This window comes from Squalius cephalus (genome assembly GCF_949319135.1).
Source record: "Squalius cephalus genome assembly, chromosome: 8".
Taxonomy (NCBI): domain Eukaryota; kingdom Metazoa; phylum Chordata; class Actinopteri; order Cypriniformes; family Leuciscidae; genus Squalius; species Squalius cephalus.
This window is the reverse complement of record NC_137129.1, coordinates 43795054-43822206: the sequence shown is the minus strand read 5'-3', so window position 1 is coordinate 43822206 and position 27153 is coordinate 43795054. Positions and strand designations below refer to the sequence as shown.

General features: G+C 39.0%; 1 protein-coding gene across 1 annotated transcript in view; it reads left to right on the top strand.

The window, feature by feature from the left end:
- Positions 1–27153, top strand: part of LOC307163353 (NLR family CARD domain-containing protein 3-like) — a gene marked incomplete at its 3' end in the record, with an annotated part of 40079 nt that overhangs the window by 6365 nt on the left and 6561 nt on the right. Inside the window, exons 3-10 of the mRNA XM_079879385.1 lie at positions 1477–1593; positions 3347–3463; positions 4913–4972; positions 5580–7322; positions 17340–17416; positions 17815–17919; positions 22741–22845; positions 25508–25646. Of these exons, the coding sequence (XP_079735511.1) occupies positions 1477–1593; positions 3347–3463; positions 4913–4972; positions 5580–7322; positions 17340–17416; positions 17815–17919; positions 22741–22845; positions 25508–25646 (2463 nt within the window). The remainder of the gene's footprint in view (positions 1–1476; positions 1594–3346; positions 3464–4912; positions 4973–5579; positions 7323–17339; positions 17417–17814; positions 17920–22740; positions 22846–25507; positions 25647–27153) is intronic.

Sequence of the window (27153 nt, the reverse complement as noted above, 5' to 3'; positions counted from 1 at the left end):
CGCATCAGTTCTCCCTCGATGTTAGCTCTCTTGTTGGGTTTACGAACAGGAGGCGCGAGATCCACAGAGCTCGCCCAATCCTCGCTGCCCGAGGCCAGCAGAGAGCAGGTGTCATCCTCTCCAGACGCGGCTTTCGAATCATCTTCCTCAATGGAAACGGCGGCGGACCGCGGCCGCTGCGCATCAGGAAGTGATTCAGTGGAAGCCGGTGAAGCAGGCGGGCGAAACCGCCGAGCTTTGACGGGCTGGAGAAGGTTCAGGAACCCGCTGGGCGCGGCGCTTTTTACGGCGCGGCAACACAGCGGGAGGTGCAGGCTAGGAGAAGACTGCCAGGCGAGTCCTCAGAGTCACCATAGGCAGTAGCTCGTAGTGAGGGCAGCCGCCGTCGGCGAGCGCGAGCGCTGCATGATCTTCACCCAGGCAGGAGACGCAGATGACATGGCGGTCTCCCTCGCTGAGTGGGGCTCGGCATGTGCCGCAGGAAGGCATCTTTAAAAAGACGCGAGCTCTTTTAGAGTGTGTGGCGCAGAGCAAGCACACACACACACACACAAAGAACAGTTTTGAGTAAAGGATATAGGCGCCGGATAGCGCAGCGGGAGCGGCAGTAGAAGGCGGCGTGGCCAGCAGCTTCAGGTGAAGGCTCGTCCCGCTGAAAGGCTTCTTCAGACGGCGCGGCTTCTCTCGGGATCCAACGATGCGTCAGCTTCGCTGAAGAGATGAAAAATCAGGGATCAGCTGTCCCGAGCCTTCCTTTATAGGGCTAAGCCACGCCCGTTTCGGCGGGACGTCATTGGCCTGACGTCACCTCAGGCCTCGCTCGGTAGGCTGATGCAGTTGCCGCAGAGCAGCCAATGGGCGTGCGAGCTGTCTCTGCTGCAACGCGTTTTGCAATAATACAAAATTATAAGGATAATTTTTTGGCTTCAATATCTCGTGGAAAAGAGGTTTTCCCCTAGCGTAAGATATTACGCAGTACGAGAGACCTCTCGTAAGAGAACACACATCAACTGATCTGAGGTACAACATTTTTGTTTAGACAGACAGAGAGACCACAGACACACAAATAATGCATGTATGGCATAATTTGTCAAATATCCACTTATTATCAAAATACAGAAATGGGTGATGATATTGTGTAAGCATGTATAAATCAGTGACTCACACTATTATAAAGTGCTGCAATAGCAGGAGTCGAGCACAGGATCAGGTCTCCTCTCACAGCTGATCCAGAGCTTCAGTCCTGATGTTTCACTAACATCTACTGACCCACAAAACACTGATAATCTGGACCAGAACAAAACTGACAAACTCAACCAAACTAAACACAACTACATCACTTATTGAGAAACACAAACACATCAACAGATTAAAAAGCAATGGTAAAAGATGGATGGATTGATTCTCTATGTGAGGTTTATCTACATGCACTGTAATATAATCTAAGAATTCTCTGTTCTTTTGTCTTTATTAAAGCCAGTTTAAGGGTGACAGATCAATCTCACCAGAGTCCAGCTGTGTGTCCATGAAGAGTGACGAGTCTATGGATCAGCCAAGGAAATTCGAGGGAAAAAACACATCAACTGATCTGAGGTACAACATTTATTGACACAGAGCTGCAGAATTTTCAAAGGACTCACAGGAAATGTTCTATCAATAAATGAAACACACACCCTACAGTTTTTGACAGACGATGAGAAGCTGCTCATCTTATAGATGAATGTTTAGACTGCAGTGTTCTAGCAGTAAAGTGTGTGTTCGTGTCATGATTCCTGTCTTGTGTCCCCCTTGTCTTGTGTGCACTTTTGTTATTTCCTGTCCTGTGCCATGTTTTGTAGTCCTTTGTAGTTTTTCTTGTTTATTAGTCTCCCCAGGTGTTTCTGATTAGCCACACCCCCTTGTTATCTTGTTTAGCTTGTTTGCCTTCGTATTTAAGCCCTGTGTCTAGTTCAGTCTTTGTGAGTTATTAATGTTGTATGTTGGCTGTTTCCTGTTCCAGAGTTTTGGGTTTATTTAATAAAGTGTGTTGCACATGGATCCTGCTTCCTCCTATGATTCATCCTCAACGTTACAGACTTTAGGCCTACCAGACCCCGATCCAGCAGTGATCCTTCAGTTATCCACAGAGGTCTCCGCCCAAGCTAACATTGTTAAACAGCCAACATACAACATTAAGAACTCACAAAGACTGAACTAGACACAGGGCTTAAATACAAAGGCAAACAAGATAACAAGGGGGTGTGGCTAATCAGAAACACCTGGGGAGACTAATAAACAAGAAAAACTATGAAGGACTACAAAACATGGCACAGGACAGGAAATAACAAAAGTGCACACAAGACAAGGGGAACACAAGACAGGAATCATGACAGTTCGCCTGTCACAATATGAGTGACTGTGAGTCTTCTGATCTCGAGTCTGTGTCTCCAGCACTGTAAGATGCTCTTTCATATTGTCTGATTATTAGCATTACTTTATTTACTCTATCTGACCATTTTAGTTTTTAGTTATTAGATCTTTATTGTCATGACTAAAGATTTTTCTAGTCGACTAATTGTCATTCATTTAAACGACCTACCTGTGTTTTGACCTGTTGCCTGTACATTGGATCTGTTGCCTGTACATTGGATTACGTGTCTGGATTGCCCCATTATTAAAAGCTGCATTTGGATCTCAACCTTGACTCAGAGCAGTTCGTGACACTGACACTTGGACGGCAGAAATCACATCCTGATTGTTTTCACAAAGAAACAACTTTGTTTTGATGTTATGAGTTTACAGAAGTAAAAGTAGACCCTCTACAGTTTGCAGTACTCTTATCTGCATGACCAAAAATGACGGACTATTTTAAGTTAAATGCAAGTGATGGCACCTATAATAATGCAGTAAGCACACTCTCCAAACAAACACATACAGTCCATTACAGACTGTGTGACTTCGCCACTTTCTTTGGAATTTTTTTTTTTTTTTATGCGACTATCCGACTAATAAAATGTTGGTCGACCAAACCTCTTCTAGTTGACTAATGGTTAGTCGACTATTAGGGGGCAGCCCTAGTCATTACAAATATTTTTACATTTGTTTTACTATTGCATTTGAAAACAGTACATATATACTGTATAAAATTACTGTATAGAATGATACAACTTTCATGATACAACTTGTGGAAACTTTTCAGTAATTATATGGTTATTCAGGTTTTAATTTTCATTTGTATCATCTTATCAGTTTATTTAAAATTGACAAATTATTCCTTCCATATGTTTTCTTTATTATATTAATGTCAACTCTACATAAAATCAACTAAATGAGTGTTCTTTATCCTCTCTATTCTATTCTATTAAAGTAAGTTTAAGGGTGACAGATCAATCTCACCGGAGTCCAGCTGTGTGTCCATGAAGAGTGATGTGTCTATGATACAGCCAATGAGATTTGAGGGAAAACACACATCAACTGATCTGAGGTACAACATGTCATAGATAGACAGACAGATAGATAGATAGATAGATAGATACAGTAGATCTCTATGAGAGGTTTTAATTACATGTAAAATCAACTAGGGTCATTCTGTGTCAAATCAACCACATTTCAGAAGTTTCTGGATACTTATTTTATTTTGTTATTTTTTTATGAAAAATTATAAACATAGTGATAAGCATCAAAAAACTTGATGCCATGAACAATTATTTACTGATGAATCCACTATTTTGTAGAGGGGAGTCAAAATGAGAGTTCCCTTTCAGTCGAGAACGTCAGACGTAGTCGTCGGGATCACTTTAGGGAGCCAATAGTCTTCGAGCGTGCGAGCACGAGCAAATGAGATTTTCATTTGCGGAGTGGGTATAAATACGGAAGTGGATGCACGCACTAGTTGCTTTTTGCTTCGGAGCCGTTCGATGGTGTCTGAAGAGTGTATTGAGAATTTTCAACGAGCGAGTGTGTCGGTGTTCTTCTGGAAAAGACCCTCCCAGTCCTGGTGGTTTCTACAGCGCGGTGCAGTGGTGGTCACGAGCCTATGAGCTCTCAACTGCTGTTTTAACAGCAACAAAGTACTTGTTTGTTTGTGTGTTGACGGTTGGTTGAGGGCGAAAAAGTGAGTGCTTCACTCCATCTAAGTGTTGCCGCGGTCATTCCCTGTGTGCTCCGGCACTGGTGACGGGTCCCATTTTCTGAAAGAGCAACATGGTTGTGAGTGCGTCTTTTTCAAGATGCCATTCCATCCGCGCGTTTCTGGGTGCGGTAAGGCTCTGTCCCCCTCTGACGGTCGCGAAAGCTGTATCACGTGTCTGGGCTTACAGCACGCTGAGGCAGCTTTGGTGGATGACTCATGTTTCCATTGCGGGAATTTGACCATCTTGTCGTTGAGGTCGAGACTCGCCTTCGTTCGCGAAGGTGCAGTCCCCATCCCCAGGCCCCGCTCTAGAGTTGCTTCTGGGTTACCTTCCCAGAGGAAAACTCGAGAGTCGTCTGGATTGGGTGACCTGAGGATTATGGTGAGGGGTAATCCACCCGGCAAAGCCCCGTGGATCCCACCCTACTCTATCACGCCGCAGCCGGTGGAGGCCTCCGATGAGCGCGCTGGTCCCTCTGTAGTGGACCGACCAGCCGTCTCTTTCGGTGCCCCTCCAGAGGAAGTCTAAATTTTACTAATAGATGATCTACCTATCTATGTGTTGTTTTGACCACCCTCTACAAAATACTGTAGTATTTTTACTCAATTACTCAGTAAAAATGCCATGGATGAATATTTACTTTCTTCTTCATTTATGAATTTCTTTCACCAGAAGAATTACTGGTTGAGGCGACACAGAATGACTATTTCAATATATCAGAATGATATATTAATTCTTGTCTCTTGTTTTCTCTACTCAATTAAATTGTCTCTGTTCTGTCCATGTTTGTCCATAATTAGCGAACAGTCTATGGACACTCGAGGAACATTTAGGGGAAGACACATGTCATCTAATCCGAGGTACAACATTTCTGTCATAAATATATTTTACCATCAGTTTTACTTCTTTATATTCATATATTATAGTTAAGCAACATCCCATGTTCTTCCTGAATATCAGCATGATTGTAAATGTGAATCTGATTTTATAAAGTAGTTCAATGAACAAGAAGGGAGGTATAATGCCCTTTCACAAGATGTGAAATAAGTCTATGATGTCCCCAGAGTGTGTATGTGAAGTTCGGGGTAGCTCAAAATACCCCACAGATATTTTTATATAGCATGTTAAAGTTGTCACTTTTTTGAGGGTGAACAAAAATGCACCGTTTTTGTGTCTGTTCCTTTAAATGCAAATGAGCTGCTGCTCCCGGCACAGAGGAATGTCATGTAGTCCCTACCAGCCGTTTGTTGTAGTCCTTAAAAAGCAATTTTTTTTAAATGAAAATTTAAAAAATCCCTTTGCTTTGAACTTTGAGCATTGTAACTTTGAAGATTTTGTTTATGCTCAAACAGCAACATTACACACTAACTAAAGTTAGAAAAGTGAAATCATATTCAACCACCACTTTAATTTATTATGTAATCTAACCATTTATTCTTTTGGTCTTGATTCTCAACTGGTCCAAAGCACATTTAAATCAAATCTGCTGAAGAAGTTTCAGTGTCTGTATGAAGGAACAGCAAAGCAGGGAAACTCAACACTCCTGAATGAGATCTACACAGAGCTCTACATCACAGAGAGTGAAAGTGGAGAGATCAATAAAGAGCATGAGGTGAGACAGATTGAGAAACTATCCAGGAGAGCAGCAACAGAGGACACACCGATCAAATGCAATGACATCTTTAGACCTTTACCTGGACAAGACAAACCCATCAGAACTGTGCTGACAAAGGGAGTCGCTGGCATTGGGAAAACAGTCTCTGTGCAGAAGTTCATTGTGGACTGGGCTGAAGGGAAAGAGAATCAGGACGTCCAGCTCATATTTCCACTCCCTTTCAGAGAGATCAACTTGATGAAGGACAAAACACTCAGTCTTTCAGATCTTCTTCATGTGTTTTTCCCGGAAACTAAAGAAATGGAAATATCCAGTGGTGAATATAAAGTGTTGTTCATCTTTGATGGTCTGGATGAGTGTCGGCTGTCTCTGAACTTTAAGAGTGAAGTGAAACTGTGTAATATATCTGAATCAGCCTCAGTGGACGAGCTGCTGATGAACCTCATTGAGGGGAATCTGCTTCCCTCTGCTCTCATCTGGATCACCTCCAGACCAGCAGCAGCGGATCTCGTCCCCTCTGAGTGTGTCCATCGAGTGACAGAGGTACGAGGCTTCAATGAGCCACAGAAGGAGGAATACTTCAGGAAGAGAATCAGTGATCAGAGTCTGGCCAATACAATCATCACACACCTGAAGTCCTCGAGGAGCCTCCACATCATGTGCCACATCCCAGTGTTCTGCTGGATGTCAGTCACTGTTATAGAGGAGATGTTGAGTGAAGCAGAGAGAGGAGAGATTCCCAAGACTCTCACTCAGATGTACACACACTTCCTGATCATTCAGACCAACATCAAACATGAGAAGGACTATAAGAAGAGAGTGGAAGATGAAGACATGATTCTCAAACTGGGGAAACTGGCTTTCCAGCAGCTTGTGAAAGGCAACCTGATCTTCTATGAGGAAGACCTGAGAGAGTGTGGCATTGATGTGACAGAGGCATCAGTGTACTCAGGATTGTGCACTCAGATCTTCAGAGAGGAGCTGGGCTTGTATCAGGGGAAAGTCTTCTGCTTTGTTCATCTGAGCATCCAGGAACATCTAGCAGCTGTTTTTGTGCACCGCTCCTTAACAAACAACTGCATAAATATCATGAAAGACCTTTCTTGGGTGTCATTTAATCCATTGCCTGGCCTGCATCAGAGAGCTATGGATGAGGCTTTACAGAGTAAGAATGGACATCTGGACCTTTTCCTGCGTTTCCTTCTGGGTCTCTCATTGGAGTCCAATCAGACTCTCTTACGAGACCTACTGAAACAGACTGGAAGCTGCTCCTACAACAAAGAGAAAACAGTTCAGTACATCAAACAGGAGATCAGGGAGAATCGCTCTCCAGAGAGATCCATCAATCTGTTCCACTGTCTGAATGAACTGGGTGATGATTCTCTGATGCAGGAGATCCAAGATTATATGAAATCTGGAGAAATAAGAAAAAACAAACTCACCTCTTCACAGTGGTCAGCTCTGGTTTATGTGTTGCTGACATCAGAGCAGAAGATGGATGTTTTTAATCTAAAACAGTTTATTGGAGCCCAAAATACAGCAGGTGAAGTTCTTCAGAAGCTGATGCCTGTGCTTAAAGAATCCAGATCAGTTCAGTAAGTCACTCTGACAACAATCTTTACACTGATAAAACAGGATCATATTTATGAGTTTAGCATGTGCTTTCGTACCAAAGCAAACAAAACTGTAAATGAGAAATTCATATATATCTTAGGTAACCCTTTACAATAACAGTATATGAATAATCATGAATTAATAGTTATTTCAACATGAACTCATGATTACCGAAGATATGAACTAATCATGAACCAATGAAGAGCTGTCCTTAACTATGACAGGAGTATGACCTTATGACCTATGACCTTAACTATGATAAGGATTCATACATGAATAACAGAAGCCTTAAAGCAGACCTATGCAGCTTTGCCGCTTTTGCTCGCGGGTTTCTCTATAGAGCTCCCCCTACAGCTTCGGAATAGATATTTGACAACACTGTCGTCAAAACTCTTTGGTGACTCTCCCCCCTCCCATCTTCTCCTGCTGGTCATGTGCATTTGTTTTCAAAGAACCCGGCGAACGCACGGAGCCATGTCCACTGAGGTATGTATGATACACAGAAGGCTAGCATATAAATGTTTAGATAGTGTATATAGCCCGCCGGCCCAAAGTTGCAAGGGTGGTGTTTCGGCTCACAGGTGCTTGGGGGGTGCGAGACGACCACCATTCAACCCGAAAAAAGTCATATAACTATTCCAATGACTCCAAAGCTGTTCGGTTAAGGTAAAAAAGTTACTTAGTTCACCTTTAACTACATGTTAGTACAATTTTGATAATTAATGCATTAAAGCTACAATATGTATGATTTTTGTAATAAAATATCCAAACATCACTTGCACAGTGTGATGTATTTCCTGCAGTTGTGTACTTACAATATCCCAAAAGTTCCCAAAGATTTTTAATTTCAGAGAAATTCCCATTTTAAATAATGGCTCGTCCATGTTCACTTGTCGCCTGTCATCCGCGTTATCCCTGGTTTTCATTCGTTCTGCCATAGTAACCATGACGACAGACGGTGAAAACTGCATAATGTTTAGCGGCACGCTGTTGTTTCGTTCAAACATTATGGACCATGGCAGACTTTGGGACAAAAGGAGAACTAAAACGAGTGTCGGCGTGGCGTTTTTTTTGTGATGCCGAGAGTTAGCGTCCGTGAAAAACTTCAACTTGACAGAGACGGACAAACGTAGAGGTGAGCAAATGTACATAAAACTAATCAATGTTATATAGATGAACATGATGAAATGTTAGAATATGATCAGTATGTTATTCTAATGTTGATTTGCTAGTCTCATACAGCCAACAAACTAACACATAGAATAACATTATAACTTTCACCACACTCAAATGCAGTTTAGTGTGATAGTGTAGACCAAGTGAAACAGCGCTGCGTTACCTCACTAGTTTCTTTCGTCTAATAAACTGAACTGTGTGAGTATTAATTTAGCACTTGCGAGTAGTTCGGTAGAATTAATGTCCTTATTCCTTTATATCTGCGGGGCTCGCGTATGTTACTGAAATCTGTCTCTCATTAGCAATCGCGCCCTGCTTCATACCTCAGTCATGTTAAAAACATCAATGTATTCACTCATCCATAAACATTATTAGATCCTGCATGACGACAAGTTCCATAATTCCGCTTATGCGTCATCAATCTACGCCTTTGTTATTGTAAGAGGTTGCAAAAAAATTTACATATTGTAGCTTTAATTAACATATGGGGGTAAGCTAAACCAATAAGGTTCCATAAGAAGGAATAATAAATAGTTTGACTTTGAAATAAATATAAACATTTTATTATTGTCATAATTAAATCTTTTGACATCAACAGCTTCACCATAAACATTACTGAAATCTGTTTTGAGATATTCTCCAGTTCCTGAAGAATCGGTTTCCAAAAAATAGCTAAAGTCAAGTCACCTTATTTATATAGTCACCTTATTTATATAGTGCTTTTTACAATACAGATTGTTTCAAAGGAGCTTTACAGAGATAACAGGAAAATATAACAGCAAATATTGTTTGGCTGTACAGCAGCTATAGAATAAAGTCATTGTCCAGTTTAAATAAGTTCAGCATTGATTAATTTCCATTGTAAAAAATCATTAATTAACGGAGCATACATTTGCACTAAGTGTTTTGGCAAAAAGACACCCACCACTTAACCCTCTGAGGTCGGCCATACACCTTTATAAACATTTAAGTGTGTACTTTTAAATTATCGGATTCAAACTGAAAACAAATATTCTCTGTTTAAGTAATTTGTATAAAACCAACAAGATGTCCAGCTTCCTTCTCAAACGCTTCCTATTTATTTTTAATTTGACCACGCCCACTCGCGCAAAAGAGATTCACATGCAAATCTCCACATGGAACGCCATCTCTGCTTTTAGATGCGCCTGAGCTTACATTGGATTTACCTCAGAAGAAGAAGAACGCGATTTGAAGACAAGAAAGATGTAAGGTAAAAAATTCTTACATATTAGTTTGTTACTGTTGCATAAATTTCACATTGCAGTTGAACTGTTGCTAGATATATGGTGAATATTATAATATTTAGACCCGTGTTTACTGTTACTGTGTTTGTGGATATCTGCTCAAACGTAGATATGTATATGGTAACCATAATGTTTTATATTTGAGCGCGATCGCATTTGAATGTATCATATTTTGGATCATGATCGCGTTTGAATGTATCATATTTTACTGCGCGAATAAAAATCTAAAATTTATTCCCAAAATCGTGCAGGCCTTTCTCTTGATATCAGTATGTTCACTTTTTTTTTTCAGGGCCCAGATGCCACTGAGTCCTGCTGACTTCAAGAGTCCCTGTACATGGTAAAGTGAAAATCAAACACCTTGGAAATGAAAGGTATGTACAATGTTTTTAGGAATGGCACAAAGGTCTCTGTCTTTGGATCATTGTTTTCAATAAGTGCTTTTTTGGCATTTGTTGTGTATCTTTGGACTATGCTGTGTTGTAAATAAATCCAAACAATTTAAAAGCCATTCTTTTTTAAATCTCCTCATTTACAGTATTGTGCAAGGTTGCTCAGAATGACAGGGCCTGATAGCTCCTAATAGGGCCGTTAGGGGAGGGTCTTTCTCTTTCTCAGGTGTGAAAAGCTTACATATTAATGACCTTCCGCATAAAGCTTTCTCACACAAAATACGTGGTAACACTTTACGGTAAGGGTACATGAATTATCATGAATTCATGTATAAATTCATGCATGAAATATGCATTAATTCATGCATTAATATCTCATGAATCATCAGGAACTAACACGAGTTCAATGTTTTTCATTCATGACTTCATGGATGAACAACACCTTAATTAAAACATTAACTAAGATGAGTACATCATCATGAATTATGATTTATTACGCATGATCATGATGTTTTCTTTGTTCACACAAAAAATTGGTCTTTACCACCCACTGTGGATAAAGCTATGGTTATGGTACATGAATCATCATGAATTCATGCATAAAAAAGTATTAATTCATGCATGCAAGACTACTCTTCGAATTATTAAAGGAATGTACAAAAATCCACATTATCTAATGCATGCATACAGGCTAGAACAGTATATCAATTAATGTGAGAACTTTTTTTCTGAATTATGATCTGAGTTATCCAGCATGTTCATGTCTTCTTCATAGCCTGCAGGTAAATGGACGGACCCCAAAATTGGCCAATCACAGCACATAACATACGAATTCTGTTGGCGTTCAAATACTAGTCATCATTAACTAAGCATTATTTATCAATGATTTCATCATGTGTGTGGCCCCTCAACTAAACTGGTGACTTGGTGCTTTGAAACACTGATGAACAATGTGTTTTCATTATGATCTGAGTTATCCAGCATGTTCATGTCTTCTTCATAGCCTGCAGGTAAATGGACAGACCCCAAAATTGGCCGATCACAGCACATAACATACGAATTCTGTTGGCATTCAAATACAGTAGTCATCATTAACTAAGCATTATTTATCAATGACTTCATCATGTGTGTGGCCCCTCAACTAAAGTGGTGACTTGGTGCTTTGAAACACTGATGAACAATGTGTTTTCATTATGATCTGAGTTATCCAGCATGTTCATGTCTTCTTCATAGCCTGCAGGTAAATGGACAGACCCCCAAATTGGCCAATCACAGCACATAACATACGAATTCTGTTGGCAGTCAAATACAGTAGTCATCATTAACTAAGCATTATTTATCTATGACTTCATCATGTGTGTGGCCCCTCAACTAAAGTGGTGACTTGGTGCTTTGAAACACTGATGAACAATGTGGCATAACTGTGAAATGACATGAATATGAGCATGAAAGTTCAAGCCTTTGCAAACAATGTACTGTGGACACAAATGGACTTTGATCTTAACTTGCAACGTGATCTCATGAGAATACATGTGTATTTTTACGTAAAGTGTAGTTCTACCATACGTACATTTATTTATGTTTTATACACACAGAAACGTATAATACTGACAGTGGACAGCACAAAAACGTAATTTATTTACTTATAAACAACTTATACAAACAACGACGTACAAATTTAGGCGTATTCCTATTTAACTTATGCATATTAAAATCGTGGCATTAATATTTTTACACATAATACACGAAAACACAACATAAATTCACAAAAGAAATCAATTTTATTAGCTTAATGTGATCCAAATCTTTAGAATCCATACGTTGTTTGCAAGAAACAGATCCAAATGCAGCCCTTTATCCAGTGATCTTCATCTCCATTTCTCAGCAGAGACCGTCAACGTCATATCCCGGCATCCCGCGCTCGTGGTGAATTCAAATTCAAAAATTGCGCCCGAAGCGTTACGACATGTTTTACGGCAGTGATATCAAACGCTCATTGGCTCTCGCATGCTTCGTCACAGATTGCGACATGCCGTGTTTGTTGTGTACTACATTTGAAATGGAGAAGCGCGCGCGCCTTCACAGCGAACAGCGAACCGAAACCGGATTAACATTTTCATGGATTAATAACTTAAATTCTGCTCTGTAACGTTACCTCATACATAACTATTATATACTGCCAGAGAGGACTGCGACACATCGTCATGTGAACGACTTTTGGTACCAGTTTTGACATTTTCTCAATAAATAAATGATTGTGATTGTCTGTCTGTTGTTTTAATTTATAATTGTAGTTACGTAGTTTTAAGAAATGGTTAGGTTTAGGGGTAGGGGTAGGATTAGTGGCTCAAACTATCTTTTAATGCTACATTGTTAATAAAGTTGCCATTTCCCTACACATATCTGTCCATTACGTTTTATCCTTTTAATATTATCTATAAAATGGGTATGTTTAGGTGTGGAGTTAGGGTTAAGGGATCGTGCATTTATAATCTATTAAATGGTAAAAGGGAAATTATACAGATATCTTTATGATATGAAATATTCTTAAATAGTGTAACGTACGTTTTTTAGCTGTAAAATCGTAATAATGTTATGTAACTTTACTGCTTTATTCTGAGACCAAACAGTATAAACCAGTTAAATCAACAGCTGGAAGGAGCTGAGAAAGAATTCAGTATACACCATGAACTTTATTTTAAGTGCCTGTATATCTGAAAACTCTTTACAAAACCATAAAGCTGTTACAATTTCATGATATGGAGGAGTCACATCAGTTGCTTTATACGTTAAAAGGTGACTCTTTACCCAAATAGAGATCAAGCTGTTTGTGAAACTTTTTTTTTAAACAGCTTTATGGTTTTTAACTGGTTTATACGTTTAAGAATAAAGCAGTACAGTTAAGATCAAAGTCCATTTGTCCACAGTACATTGTTTGCAAAGACTTGAACTTTCATGTTCATATTCATGTCATTTCACAGTTATGCCACATTGTTCATCAGTGTTTCAAAGCACCAAGTCACCACTTTAGTTGAGGGGCCACACACATGATGAAGTCATTGATAAATAATGCTTAGTTAATGATGACTACTGTATTTGAATGCCAACAGAATTCGTATGTTATGTGCTGTGATTGGCCAATTTGGGGGTCTGTCCATTTACCTGCAGGCTATGAAGAAGACATGAACATGCTGGATAACTCAGATCATAATGAAAACACATTGTTCATCAGTGTTTCAAAGCACCAAGTCACCACTTTAGTTGAGGGGCCACACACATGATGAAATCATTGATAAATAATGCTTAGTTAATGATGACTAGTATTTGAACGCCAACAGAATTCGTATGTTATGTGCTGTGATTGGCCAATTTTGGGGTCTGTCCATTTACCTGCAGGCTATGAAGAAGACATGAACATGCTGGATAACTCAGATCATAATTCAGAAAAAAAGTTCTCACATTAATTGATATACTGTTCTAGCCTGTATGCATGCATTAGATAATGTGGATTTTTGTACATTCCTTTAATAATTCGAAGAGTAGTCTTGCATGCATGAATTAATACTTTTTTATGCATGAATTCATGATGATTCATGTACCATAACCATAGCTTTATCCACAATGGGTGGTAAAGACCAATTTTTTGTGTGAACAAAGAAAACATCATGATCATGCGTAATAAATCATAATTCATGATGATGTACTCATCTTAGTTAATGTTTTAATTAAGGTGTTGTTCGTCGTAGGGCGTGAGGTGCTTGAAAGGAATTTTTTCATGCGCTTGATCCTAGTTCGAATCCGCCTTTTTCCGAACTCGCTCTTCTCCCTTTTTCCAACACATATGACATGTAAAATGTATAGCCTAACATAAAGATCTCTAGCATTATATTTTGCCAACAAACTAAAATCGAAACCGTGATATGGCTTTGTGCCTTTATAAAACAGCACAAGACTTTAATTAAGTGTCCTATAGGCATTCTGTTTGTGCTGCGTGATTTTAAGAGAAGTGCGCACTTTGCTCTCGTAATCAGCATGGTAATCTGGTGTTTTCTCCAAAATCAAAAAGATAAAGGGTTTATTTCTTGCAACTGAAGAAATTAGGACAAATTATTGTAATTTTCCTATAGTATAGTCTAATGTAAAATATACATTTGAAATATTCATTTTCATTTATACAGTACATTTATAGGCTATATGGATTTTACTTCATAGGAATAATTATGCAAATCATTATTATATTTTAAAATTGTTTAAAGGGGGGGTGAAATGCTCATTTTCACTCAATCTCCTGTTAATCCTGAGTACCTATAGAGTAGTATTGCATCCTTTATATCTCCAAAAAGTCTTTAGTTTTATTATATTTATAATAGACAGATAGGCTGTACTGAGTTTTTCCGGAAAAAAACGGCTGAAGGCGGGCCGTGTGGGCGGAGCTAAAGCTGTGCTAACCAAGCTATAACAACAACACAGAGAGACATTTTAAGCAGTTTACTCACCGCCTGCAATCGCAAACCTTTATCATTGTGATTGCTCGATCCTTAAGCATTAGACGATCTGCAAATCCGTCGATCTGGGCTTTGTTTATAAAACAATCAACGTCGAAATGCAGGGAACAAACAGTCTCGCACAACTCCGTTTTTGCCCCGGAAAAACAATCTGCATCCACTGTTCTTAACGCTGGGTTCTTTGGGAATCTTTGCAGGGTTGTCTTGCCCTGGCTGGCAACCAAAAACACACTTCTTTGGTGAGCTGAGCAGAGCGCTTTGATGAGGTAACGTACTGCTTTCGCTCTCTCTCTCTCTCTCTCTCTCTTCTCTGTCTGGTGTACGGGCGCGCGCGCGTCTTTCCGGCAGAAGTGCCCTTAGGACCCATATAAGGAAATTCCGCCCTATCTTACGTAATACAGAGCCATACTCGAAAAAAACTTTCCGAAACTTGTGACAAACCGGAAGGAGTATTTTTGGAACAAAAATACTCCTTCAAACGTACAACTTAACTTTTGAAACTTTGTCCATGTTTAGCATGGGAATCCAACTCTTTAACAGTGTAAAAAACTCAGTATGCATGAAACAGCAATTCACCCCCCCTTTAACATTCAAAAACACCAGTGATAATGTAATGTAGACTGAGACTCTGTATCATAACTAAAAAGATGTTTGAGCCCTCTCTAATGTCCATCTACAAGTCAATGCCTTTTCTTTGTTCAATGTTCACAGTTCATGGGTTGAAGCCGGTTGAAGCTCTTAATTCTGAGCTCTCAAAGAGCGCCAGATTGATGCATTTAACCTTAAAATGTACAAAATGTTCTTGCGGGGGAGCATAGCCCCGAACCCCCCATGAAGGACAGAGGTCCGCCCAACATAGTTTTACAAAATCCTATGGGAAAGAATGATCATTAATGAACTTTACTCCAGCATAGTACAACAAAGTTCCTTTTAAGTCAGTAAAACTGTTAATGCCAAATAAAAATTTCCTTGGAAAAACTACACTGTGCAATCCTTATTCTTTTACAACCCGGTACAAAAAAAAAAGGGAAAAAAGAAAAACATACATAAAAAAAAAACAAGGATTTACAAATAATTTTTATCTATTTATATATTGTCAACACATATGGACTTAAAAGAAAACCCAAACATACCTGTAAAGACTCACATAACATACTTTATATGTAAAATAAGGCACGTCCATAAGCTAATGCTAATCGAAGCAAATACATTTAAATAACAAAAAAAAACGGTTAATTACTGTACATAACCTCATGAAAAATCCCAACAACATACATGCAAACATGTCTTTTAATCATTAATTTGATTTATCAAAGCTGTCAACATTTATTAGATTAAAATGCCAGCATTACAGTGGGAACACAACTAACGTGCCTGGAGAACACCTAAAGTGTCCCACCAGAAACAAACCCTACATACTGTAGTTCCGGAAAGAAAAGTAGCTATGACTAAACTTAAATGAACAATAAAAATCAGAAAATGGTTTAGATCAAATTAAATTTATAAGTGGTAGTTATTAGTATATTATATATTAGATGCCATTTCAATTATTTGTCACAAAGGAGCAGATAATGATATTACATTTTAAATTATGACAGTATTAAATCACGTTTAATTCAAATTCAGAGTACTTATTTATTCTTACAGAGCCTTTCATTGGTTTATTATTAGTTCATATCTTCCTAATCACGAGTTCATGTTGAAGTAACTATTAATTTAGGTATTAGTACATGATCATTTGTGTACTGTTATTATAAAGTGTTACCTATATCTTATGTATATCAGTCACAGCAAAAACTCCAGTGTTAAATTAACACTCCTGGGAGTGTATATGAGTCCACACTCAAGAGTGTAAAGTGTTAAAATATGAGTGTTAAATTAACACTCAAGAGTGTTAAAATTAATGAGATAATTAAGTGATTAATTTAGTGATGATTGACCATTATTGAAGACACCTGATGTTAACAAGCAGAATCACTGAAGGAGAAAATCACAAATTACGAGTCACCATTATGATGATCAGTGTTTGCTTTAGTTGGGCTCTTGACCCTTATATGTTAATTATATCTTGACCCTTATTGGCTGCCACCAATCACAACTCATTAATGGCTCCCATCATGCATTGCGGTATGAATAAATTATGATCTGAATTGTCTATGTAATTTACTTTTCCTAATTGAATATTCTGCTCGTCACCATTGTTGAGATGCATAGACTGAATCTTGACTTCTGCGTGTGCCTAAAACAAATATTTCTTTTTTCAAAACAACTTTTAAGAAATCCTATGTATTATATCTAAAATTCTGGATATTTATGCAGAATCACAGTTATGCTGTAATCAACAAGTCAGAAATAGGGATCTTAATGAGTTCAGTGATCAAGTTCAAATTATTATTGTCATAATATAACCAACACCATCAGATCACTTTTTTTCTTTGTTCATCTGGCTGTTATAACTCAGATCTTATAACACTCTTGAGTGTGGACTCATATACACTCCCAGGAGTGTTAATTTAACACTGGAGTTTTTGTTGTGGTGTTTCCTGAACTGAGAGACTGAAGAGTGTCATTGTTCTCTACAGGTTGAGATGTTGTGGTGTTACAGATGAAGGTTGTGCTGCTCTGACTTCAGCTCTGAGATCAAACCCCTCACACCTCAGAGAACTGAGTCTGTCTGAGAATAAAGTAGGATATTCTGGAGTCAAGCAGCTTTCTGATCTACTGCAGGATCCTCACTGTAAACTGGAAATACTCAGGTAATATTTATAAAAGTCTCAACATCGTCTGTTTCTCTCCTGTGGTGAATAATGAATGATATACAAAAATTATATACAGTATACAAAAAAAAACAAAAAACATTTACCATCAAGTAACTGAAAAGGATGTTTAATCTTCTGTAGATTATTTCCAAAGCTTCTGAGGTCATTTTGCTTTTGATAGTTTTTTATAGTTATGAGCATGATTGGATGATGTGAAGAGGTGACAACTGCTTTCATATACAAATCTGTTGAGGAAATTCATATCTTATCATTTATATCAGTGTTTGCTGAACTGAGAGACTGAAGAGTGTCATTGTTCTCTACAGGTTGTGGAATTGTGGTGTTACAGATGAAGGTTGTGCTGCTCTGACTTCAGCTCTGAGATCAAACCCCTCATACCTGAGAGAACTGGATCTGACATTTAATAAAGTAGGAGATTCTGGAGTCGAGCAGCTTTCTGATCTACTGCAGGATCCTCACTGTAAACTGGAGAAACTGTGGTAAGTTTGTATAAAATGTCCCAACATAATCCTCGATTTTAATGGTAAATAATGACTGCCATAAAAAAATTAAAAAAAATCTACTGTGATATTACTCATGGGAATATTGCTTTTATTTTCATTAGATTCTTTCCAATGTGTCTGACATAATTTTACAATATTAATGATAGATTAAATATGACTGGATGATGTAAATATGTGACAGCCGTGTTCATATACAGATATGTTGATGATTTTTGGGTACTTGCATAAAAAATAATAATATTTGGTTACACATTGTTATAAGGTGTCATTGTTACAGTGTAATTGTATATTTAAGTACTAAGTAATATTAACCCTCTGGGGTCTAAGGTGTTTTTGGGGTCCTTGAGATGTTCTGACATGCCCTGACATTTGTGCTTTTTTCAGTTGCTTATAAACATATTAATGGCAAAAAAAAATTACACACTATTTAGCACAAACAGGGCTACCATAATATGTGAGCAACAAGAATGTACATGTCTGCATTTTTGAGAGAATAATGTTTATGCGTGGTTATTGAAAAAAACTAAAAACTAAAGTTTCTGAAATAAGACCACAAAACACATACTAAATATGTGCCAATAAGACTTTTGTCTAATGGATGTCATCGCCTAGTGTTTTTTCTTCAAAATTATGTGAAAATCACCCTGCCTAATCATTCACATAACACAATACATTGATTTAAATTTTGCAAAGCACTTTCTGTTTGGAAAGGCAATATTCGAGTGGGCGTCAACAATCATGCATATTTAGTGGTTCACACCTGAGGAGACAATGGGGCCCGCATACTTAATGAGCTATTCATTCAGGTGAGTCACTGAGCCACAAGAATGCAAGAGCAACAGTTGGAAGCATCTCAATTCTTTTTTATTTTTCCACATATTGTGCTTGCAAATTGGCCTATAATATCCAAGGAAAACATGTCTAGTAATTGTGCAGTTAATTCTCATACTGTATTTTCAGTTTTGGAATATTTATCCTCTCCCCAAATTTGTCACTAATAAAACACAATAAAAATTATTTAAAGAAAAGGCTTATATTTACCTTTTAATAGTTTGTTTACATCTACCTTGTAAATATTTTTTTTTTATTAAAAAGGTTACAATTACAACAACAATTCAAGTGTAATCTTTCTTTGTAAAAACTAAAGTATATATTTTATCATACATATTTCAAAGTTAAGGATTTGATTGATTATTTGATTACTTTATTTTTGACAAAACATACTATATTTAACATATGAGCAAAAATTGGCAAACAAAAGCTTATTTGAGGTGGCAGATATTTTACAGTAAAAATGTATAATCTATCCAAAACTAATCAACAAAATGTTGTCTTTCATATGTCTGTAACATAGGTCTTTCGTTTTTATTATAAGAAATATAAATGTTAATTTGCAGTTTAATACGTTGCTTATACATTTATTTCAACATATTTCAGTCGATTTTTACTCAGTATAGCAATACAGTTTGCTAAAAGCGAAACATTCATTCACACACAGAAACGCCTGACTGTAACGTTGTTTTTATGAAATATTAGGGCATATAAATGTTAATTTGCAGTTTAATACGTACAAATAGCCTACATTTTATTTCAACATATTTCAGTCGATTTTTACTCATCTCAGTATCGCAATACAGTTTGCTAAAACATCATCATTCATTCACACACACAGAAAGGCGATTTAAATTTAAACTGTCTTTTTGCGACCTGTGGTAAACAGCGCGCATCTCTGCCGTTCATTCATTCACAGAAACGCGATTAACTTGAGAAGGAAAAAAAACTTACTACAGTATTCGGATCCTCGCTCCTCGCAATACCCGCACTCTGAGGTAGATTTTCCATTATTATTATTCCTCACAGCGCTGCCAGATGGTGTAAACACGTAGGCTACAATGATATGATTAAACTTGAGTTTTCTCGAGCTAATATGGGGGCGTTCACAGGTTTGCTTGGATTGCCTCAGTAATTTGCGTTTGAATAGCACGCGCTCTCCGTGGGCGGAGTCACATTACATTTGAATTAGCTCTAATGAGCTCGACTGGAATCGCTCTCTTTTAATACAGATTTCACGAGATGAGAATATTTGTTTTTTTTATATAAATTACCTCATTTAAAAGAAGAGAATTCAAGCTTCATGCCTGTGTGTCTGTATGCCTGTTTGACTGAGTATTCACTGAGTTATGGTTCATTTTCGGACGCGTTTCAGAATTGACTTCACTGACAGAGAGAAGGCAGAACTCACTTCGTGTTTATTTTTCTTTATTTGGCAAAAAGCACAACACTTTGTTTTAATTGTGAGTATACACAAAAATAATACACACTTAACAGGATCGATTGATGTATGAAACTGGTTTGTAACATCAAAGTCAACAGAGTATTTGGACTCTCGTTTGAACTGATAAAAAAAAAAAAGAGCAAATCACGCCGGCGTGATTGCCGACCTCTGAGGGTTAAGCAACTACATGTACTTACTATAGGGTAAGGATAGGATTAGGATTTGGTTAAGGGTTAGTTGCATGTAATTATGCATAATTTACTGTTATTACTATGGTAAGTTCATGTAACATATGTAACAAGGATGCTGTTAACCCTCTGGGGTCTGAGGTGTTTTCTGGGCCTTGGAGGTGTTCTGACATGCTCTGACATTTGTGCTTATTTCTGTTACTTGTGACATTTTCATGGCTAAAGTCTAATTACACTGTATTCAGCACAAACTCTGCTACAATAATATATCAGCAGCATGTATGTAAAAGTTTGTAGTTTTGAGATAATGACATTTATGCGTGGTTTGTGAAAATACAAAAAATTGTATGACGTAGCCTAGAATATTTGCTCTAAAACGATGTGAAAATCATCCTGACTGCTCATTCAGATAAGACAATATATTGATTTTAAAATTTTACGACGTGTTTTGTGTGAAAAAGCTTTATGCGGGAGCTCATTAATATGTAAGCTTTTTACACCTGAGAAAGACAAAGACACTCCCCTAACGGCCCTATTAGGAGCTATCAGGCCCCTATCATTCTGAGCAACCTTGCACAAAGAATGAGGAGATTTAAGGAGATAAATTGTTTTGATTTTTTGGATTTATTTACAACACAACATAATCCAAAGATACAAAACAAATGACAAAAAAGCACTCATTGAAAACAATTATCCAAAGACAGAGACCTTTGTGCCATTCCTAAAAACATTGTACATACCTTTCATTTCCAAGGTGTTTGATTTTCACTTTACCATGTTCATAGACTTATGTGAATGTTGAAGTCAGCAGGAGTGGCATCTGGGCCCTGAAAAAAAAAAAAAAAAAAAATGAACATACTGATATCAAGAGAAACTATAGGCCTGCACGATTTTGGGAATACATTTAAGATTTTTCTGGTTAAAATAGCTTTTTAAAATTCACAGAATACACACATAAATGTTTCCAACAATAATATAGGCTAATGAACACCAGGTTTGTTGTGCCTTGTAGGCATAGGCTATGCACAGTGCTGCATAAAATAGCCTATAAATCAGCCTATAAATCTTCCAAAATATTTCAGTAACAACTAAGCTAGAGAAAAATATATTGATTATCATGTTACTTCAAATGTTTCCATTCGTTATGATGATATGAAATGAGATAATAGTAAAAACATGAAGCCGTTTGGTGCTTTTCAAACGCGATCCAAATATGATACATTCAAACGCGATCGCGCTCAAATATAAAACATTATGGTTACCATATACGATCTACAGATACTACATTGAGCAGATATCCACAAACACAGTAACAGTAAACACGGGTCTAAATATTATAATATTCACCATATATCTAGCAACAGTTCAACTGCAATGTGAAATTTATGCAACAATAACAAACTAATATGTAAGAATTTTTTACCTTACATCTTTCTTGTCTTCAAATCGCGTTCTTCTTCTTCTGAGGTAATTCCAATGTAAGCTCACGGAGCGTCTTTCAAACTCGACGAAAAGCAGAGACTTGTGAAGTGTTTTGGTGTTTTGTTTCTGAGGTAACAAGCGCGTTCGTGTTCCATGTGGAGATTTGCATGTGAATGTCTTTTACGCGAGTGGGCGTGGCCAAATTAACTGTAATGAGCAAGCGTTTGAGAAGCTGGACATCTTGTTGGTTTTATACAAATTACTTAAACAGAGAATATTTGTTTTCAGTTTGAATCCGATCATTTAAAAGTACACACTTAAATGTTTATAAAGGTATATGGCTCATAAATGTGTGACAAGTATTCACTGAGTTTTGTTTCAGTTTATAGAAGTGCTCAAGAAAAAAAAGTTCACAGCGACGGAGAGGCAGAACGCACACCCTGTTTATTTTCTTTATTTTACAAAAGCACAATGTTTTGATTTGATTGTGAAGTGGACACCTACAAAAGTAAAAATATCACAGATTCTTTTTTTATATTTCATTTTTCTGTATGACCATAAATGACGGAGTAATTTAAGTTTATAGTGCTACAATGTGAAGAAAATCCGGCAAAACGCGCCGGCGCGTTTGTCGACCTCAGAGGGTTAAATAAAGTGTTGTCGAATATTCTTGCAATTTTTATCAAATGGAGACTAACCCACCCAAGCAGTTTGTAGAAGCAGGTCTGAACCTTAGACTGGACCTGTTAATGGTGCCATGGATTAAGTCTCTGATTGTGAAGTTCTGCTTATGAGCTGTAGATCCTGAACTGAGAGACTGAAGAGTGTCATTTTTCTCTACAGGTTGTGGGATTGTGGTGTTACAGACGAAGGTTGTGCTGCTCTGACTTCAGCTCTGAGATCAAACCCCTCACACTTGAGAAAACTGGATCTGTCTGGAAATAAAGTAGGAGATTCTGGAGTCGAGCAGCTCTCTGATCTACTGCAGGATCCTCACTGTAAACTGGAGATACTCGGGTAATATTTTATAAAAGTCTCAACGTTGTCTGTTATTCTCCTGTGGTGAATAATCAATGATATACAAAAATAATATATACAAAAAAATGTTTACCATCAAGTAACTGAAAAGGATGTTTAATCTTCAGTGGATTCTTTCTAAAGCTTCTGAGTTCATTTTACTTTTGATAGTTTTTGATAGTTATAAAAACATGATTGGATGATGTGAAGAGGTGACAACTGCTTTCATAAACAAATCTGTTGAGGAGAAAGGAGAAATTCATATATATCGTATAAATTATATCAGTGTTTCCTGAACTGAGAGACTGAAGAGTGTCATTGTTCTCTACAGGTTGGAGGATTGTGGTGTTACAGATGAAGGTTGTGCTGCTCTGGCTTCAGCTCTGAGATCAAACCCCTCACACCTGAGAGAACTGGATCTGACAATGAATAAACTAAGAGACTCAGGTGTGAAGCTGCTCTCTGATCTGAAGGATGATCCACATTATAAACTGGAGACGCTTCTGTGAGTAGTGATGTTTAAAACTGTTCATATTTTAATTGAAAGTTAATTTATTTTCTTATAGTTTACTTTCATTGTGATGGTGAATTACACACTATAAACATATTTAATAAGAGTTTAATTCATTTATTTTTTAATAATAGTTTATAGCAACAATTAAATATCTTTAAGTTTCTTTTTATTTCAAACATTTCAATAATTTGCTTTTATCATTGTCTTTTTATCCCTAAATGATGTATTTTGAGAGAATGTAAGTTGCAATAAAAGATGATTTCTTTATCATAAATAAAACTGACCCAGTGTCATAGAAAGAGGACAGTCATACAGGATTATAGATAAGGCCGGTGACACACTTGCTGCGTGGCGTGAGCGTGGCATTTTCCATGTCTTTGCACACCAGAAGCGTGTCTGACGCGGCACTGCTGCTGCTAGGTGACATATGATAAGCCTCATTGGTGATATATTTGACATATGCAGGAGAGAGTTGTGGAAGGCCTACTTCATTTTAAACATAAATATATAGCAGCAAAGACAACGACGGCAGTGTTGACGGCAATATAGGCTATAGAATATTTCGTTCTGTATTGACAGGTGCAGTATTTGAAAATCGATAATACTTTTTAAAATTGCATTTATATTTGCATTTATGTCAAACCCTAGACACTTTCAAACATCAAAATGACATTTATTAATATGTATTCGTGTCAAAATGTCATATAAACATCTTTTCATATTCAATTTTGCTTGGAAACGCTTCCAAGATGCTTGCGTGTCGCGTGAAAAATAGGCATCAGTTCTATTTCTAGCATGCACGCGTTTTCCGCGCGGCTCGAGCCGCGCCTGAGACGCGCGTGTCACGCAGGCAGTGTGCAAGCTCTAACCTGTTAACATGGGAGCCGAAATAAAAACGGACACGCCACGCATCCAGTGTGTCACCGGCCTAAGGTTCAAGGGTCATCATTCATGGTCATTTAGAAGCAAAATCTAAATCTGAATGTTTAAAAACAGCTTTAACAATCGTGTATCACAGTATTATAATATAATCTCTCACTACTTAAAAAAGTAGTTTCTTTTAGTTGTTCTAAAGTTGATAATGCAATAATGTCGCACACATTTGACTGTCTGTGTTTTACTGACAGGTTTTAGATGTTAGTCTGACCTTCTCTGGATCAGCTGATGGAGAATAAAGAGCCTCTACAGACACAATCACATTCAACAGAATCAACAGACACAAACCCACAGTGATCATCACACACGTGTGTTTGTGTAACTTTACAGAATGATCCAATCCTTCATCCAAAGTCAAAGCAGGAAACCTTCAACCAGATAAATATTCTGAATGTTCAGATCCAATCTGGCTTATGACCTGTAATGCAATCATAATCATACACTGTTTGTTCGTTGGTCAGAGGAGAACTGAGCGACTGAGTTTGGTTTCTGCCAAGGTTTTCTTCTCCATTCTGTCACTGATTGAGTTTGAGTTTCTGCCATTGTCGCCTCTGGCTTGCTTAGTTGGAGACACTTAATATTCAACAATATTATTGATCTGCCTGCATTGACACCATTATATGATAGCTGATCTGAGCTGGACGATGACATCACGGTTCTCTTACGAGAGGTCTCTCGTACTGCGTCTTAGCTAAGACGCTATGGGAAAAGACCTCTTTTCACGAAATACTGAAGCCAAAAATTATCCTTAATTTTGTATTATTGTAAAACGCGTTGCAGCAGCTCGCGGCCATAGGCGAGACGGCTCGCTCGCTCATTGGCTGCTCTGCGGCAACTGCATTAGCCTATCGAGCGAGGCCTGAAGTGACGTCAGGCCAATGAGGGTGCTTTGCGCCCTCTGTGGCACTTCCCGCCGAAAGGGGTGTGGCCCTATAAAGGGAGCTCGAGAAGGCTGATCCACTAATTTTTCATCTCTTCAGCGAAGCTCACGCATCGCTGGATCACGGGAATAAGCCGCGCGCCGTCTGAGAAAGCACCTTCAGCAGGACGAGCCACTCTAGAAGCTGCTGGCCCACGCCGCCTTCCACCGCCATTCCAGCTGCGCTATCCGGCGCCTATATCCTTCTCTAAGCTGTGTTTTGTGTATGTGTATGTACCATTTAACACTAAAAGAGCTGGGTGTCTTTTTTAAGACGCCCCCCCTTTCCGAGAGGATCATGCAGCTCTCGCGCTCGCTGACGGCGCCGCCCTCACTCCGAGCCGATTGCCTATGGTGACTTTGAGAACTCACCTGGCATTCTTCTGCGAGGCTGCTCCTCCTCCGCGGACGGGGTTAGTTTTTTCTTTACGTTACAAGAAAAACTACCCTGCCCCCGCGCGCGTCATTCACCGGCGAAAGGAGAAAAAAGTGTTCTTAGTCTCGCTGAGGCCAGACTGCCCTTTTTTCCCTCACATTTCTCAGTTCCCTGATTAGGCAACTGGAAATATCATATTGCCGCAAGCGAGTCTGTGACATACACGCACGCCTGCCAGCAAACGCCAAAGAATACATATGACACTCAGCGCATCCGAAAGCCTGTGTGTTTCCTCTGTGGCTCAGTGGTGAAATCATAGGTTTTTCGCACGGGAGACCGGAGTTCGAATCCCGGTCTAGCGGCATATATTTATGCCGCCAATGCTTTGCTCTGTCAGTCCCCTGAGGGCGACTGCGGAGGTGCATTTTGCAGCCAGCAAGCGCGTAGTACCCGCTTGCCTGCAACCGAACACCGCTCTACGGTTCCCGTGCGTCACTGGCGAAAGGAGAATAGAGTGTTTTTAGCCCCGCTGAAAACCGGGCGATTTCCACTCTTCGCACATTCTGGCACTCTTCAGGCGTCTGAAAATGTCAGTATTGCATGTTGTGCTACCCACATGCCTGCAAACAAACGCCAGTGCGGATAATACCCGCGCTGACTGAATACCTATATGTCTTTACTGTGGCCCAGTGGTAGATTCCCAGTCTTTTGCGCGGTCGACCCGGGTTCGAATCCCGGGTCCGCCGGCAGAAAATATTTTTGCTGCCAAATGCAAATCACTCTGTCAGTGCCCTGAGAGGCCACTGCAGATGTGTATTTTGCAGCCGACGAGCACGTGGTACAACCCGCGCTCGACTAGCCGCCGCCCCGCGTGGGCCACTGCCAGGGTTTACGGTGAAGCACAAAGCCATCCTAGCACGCCTAGGAAAGCGCCGGTGTCCGAGCCCCACCGTGGCCGGACTTCCACTGAAGCCCGTTGCTCGTTCAGTTCCAAGAAATGTGACTGTTCCAGTGTATTCTGCAGTGTACAAGCCCGCTTGCCTGCACACAAAAGCCTTTTACGGCTACCCAGATAAATCCCATGGGATGTATTTACTGGTGTCCCGGCCACGGCCGATGGTGCTATATGTGTAGAGAAGATGCCCACTGCCTAGTGCCCATCCCTGCACACAAGCACAGCCCTTCACATAGGGCCCGCGCTCATAAATTCGACTCAGGTCGATCACGCACACAACATGGCAAACACCATGTTCTGCATGTCTCATGTTTTCTGTAAACGAAACCTGTGTGCATTCGCTCTGCTCAGGCAGACAGTGCGCTCACTGCAGTGAATGTGCCCGCTCTCCGCGCCCACTTTCACTCACAGACATTATATGTCCCACGGGACACAGTGCGAGTCGAAACTACGGTGAATTCGGAAGTAGCACACCTACTTCGTGCAGAAATATCAAAACTGATGAGCAAAGGGGCTATAGAGCCTTTATCTCAAGCTCAAAGCGAAGGGGGGCTGTACAGCAGATACTTCCTGGTTCCCAAAAAAGACG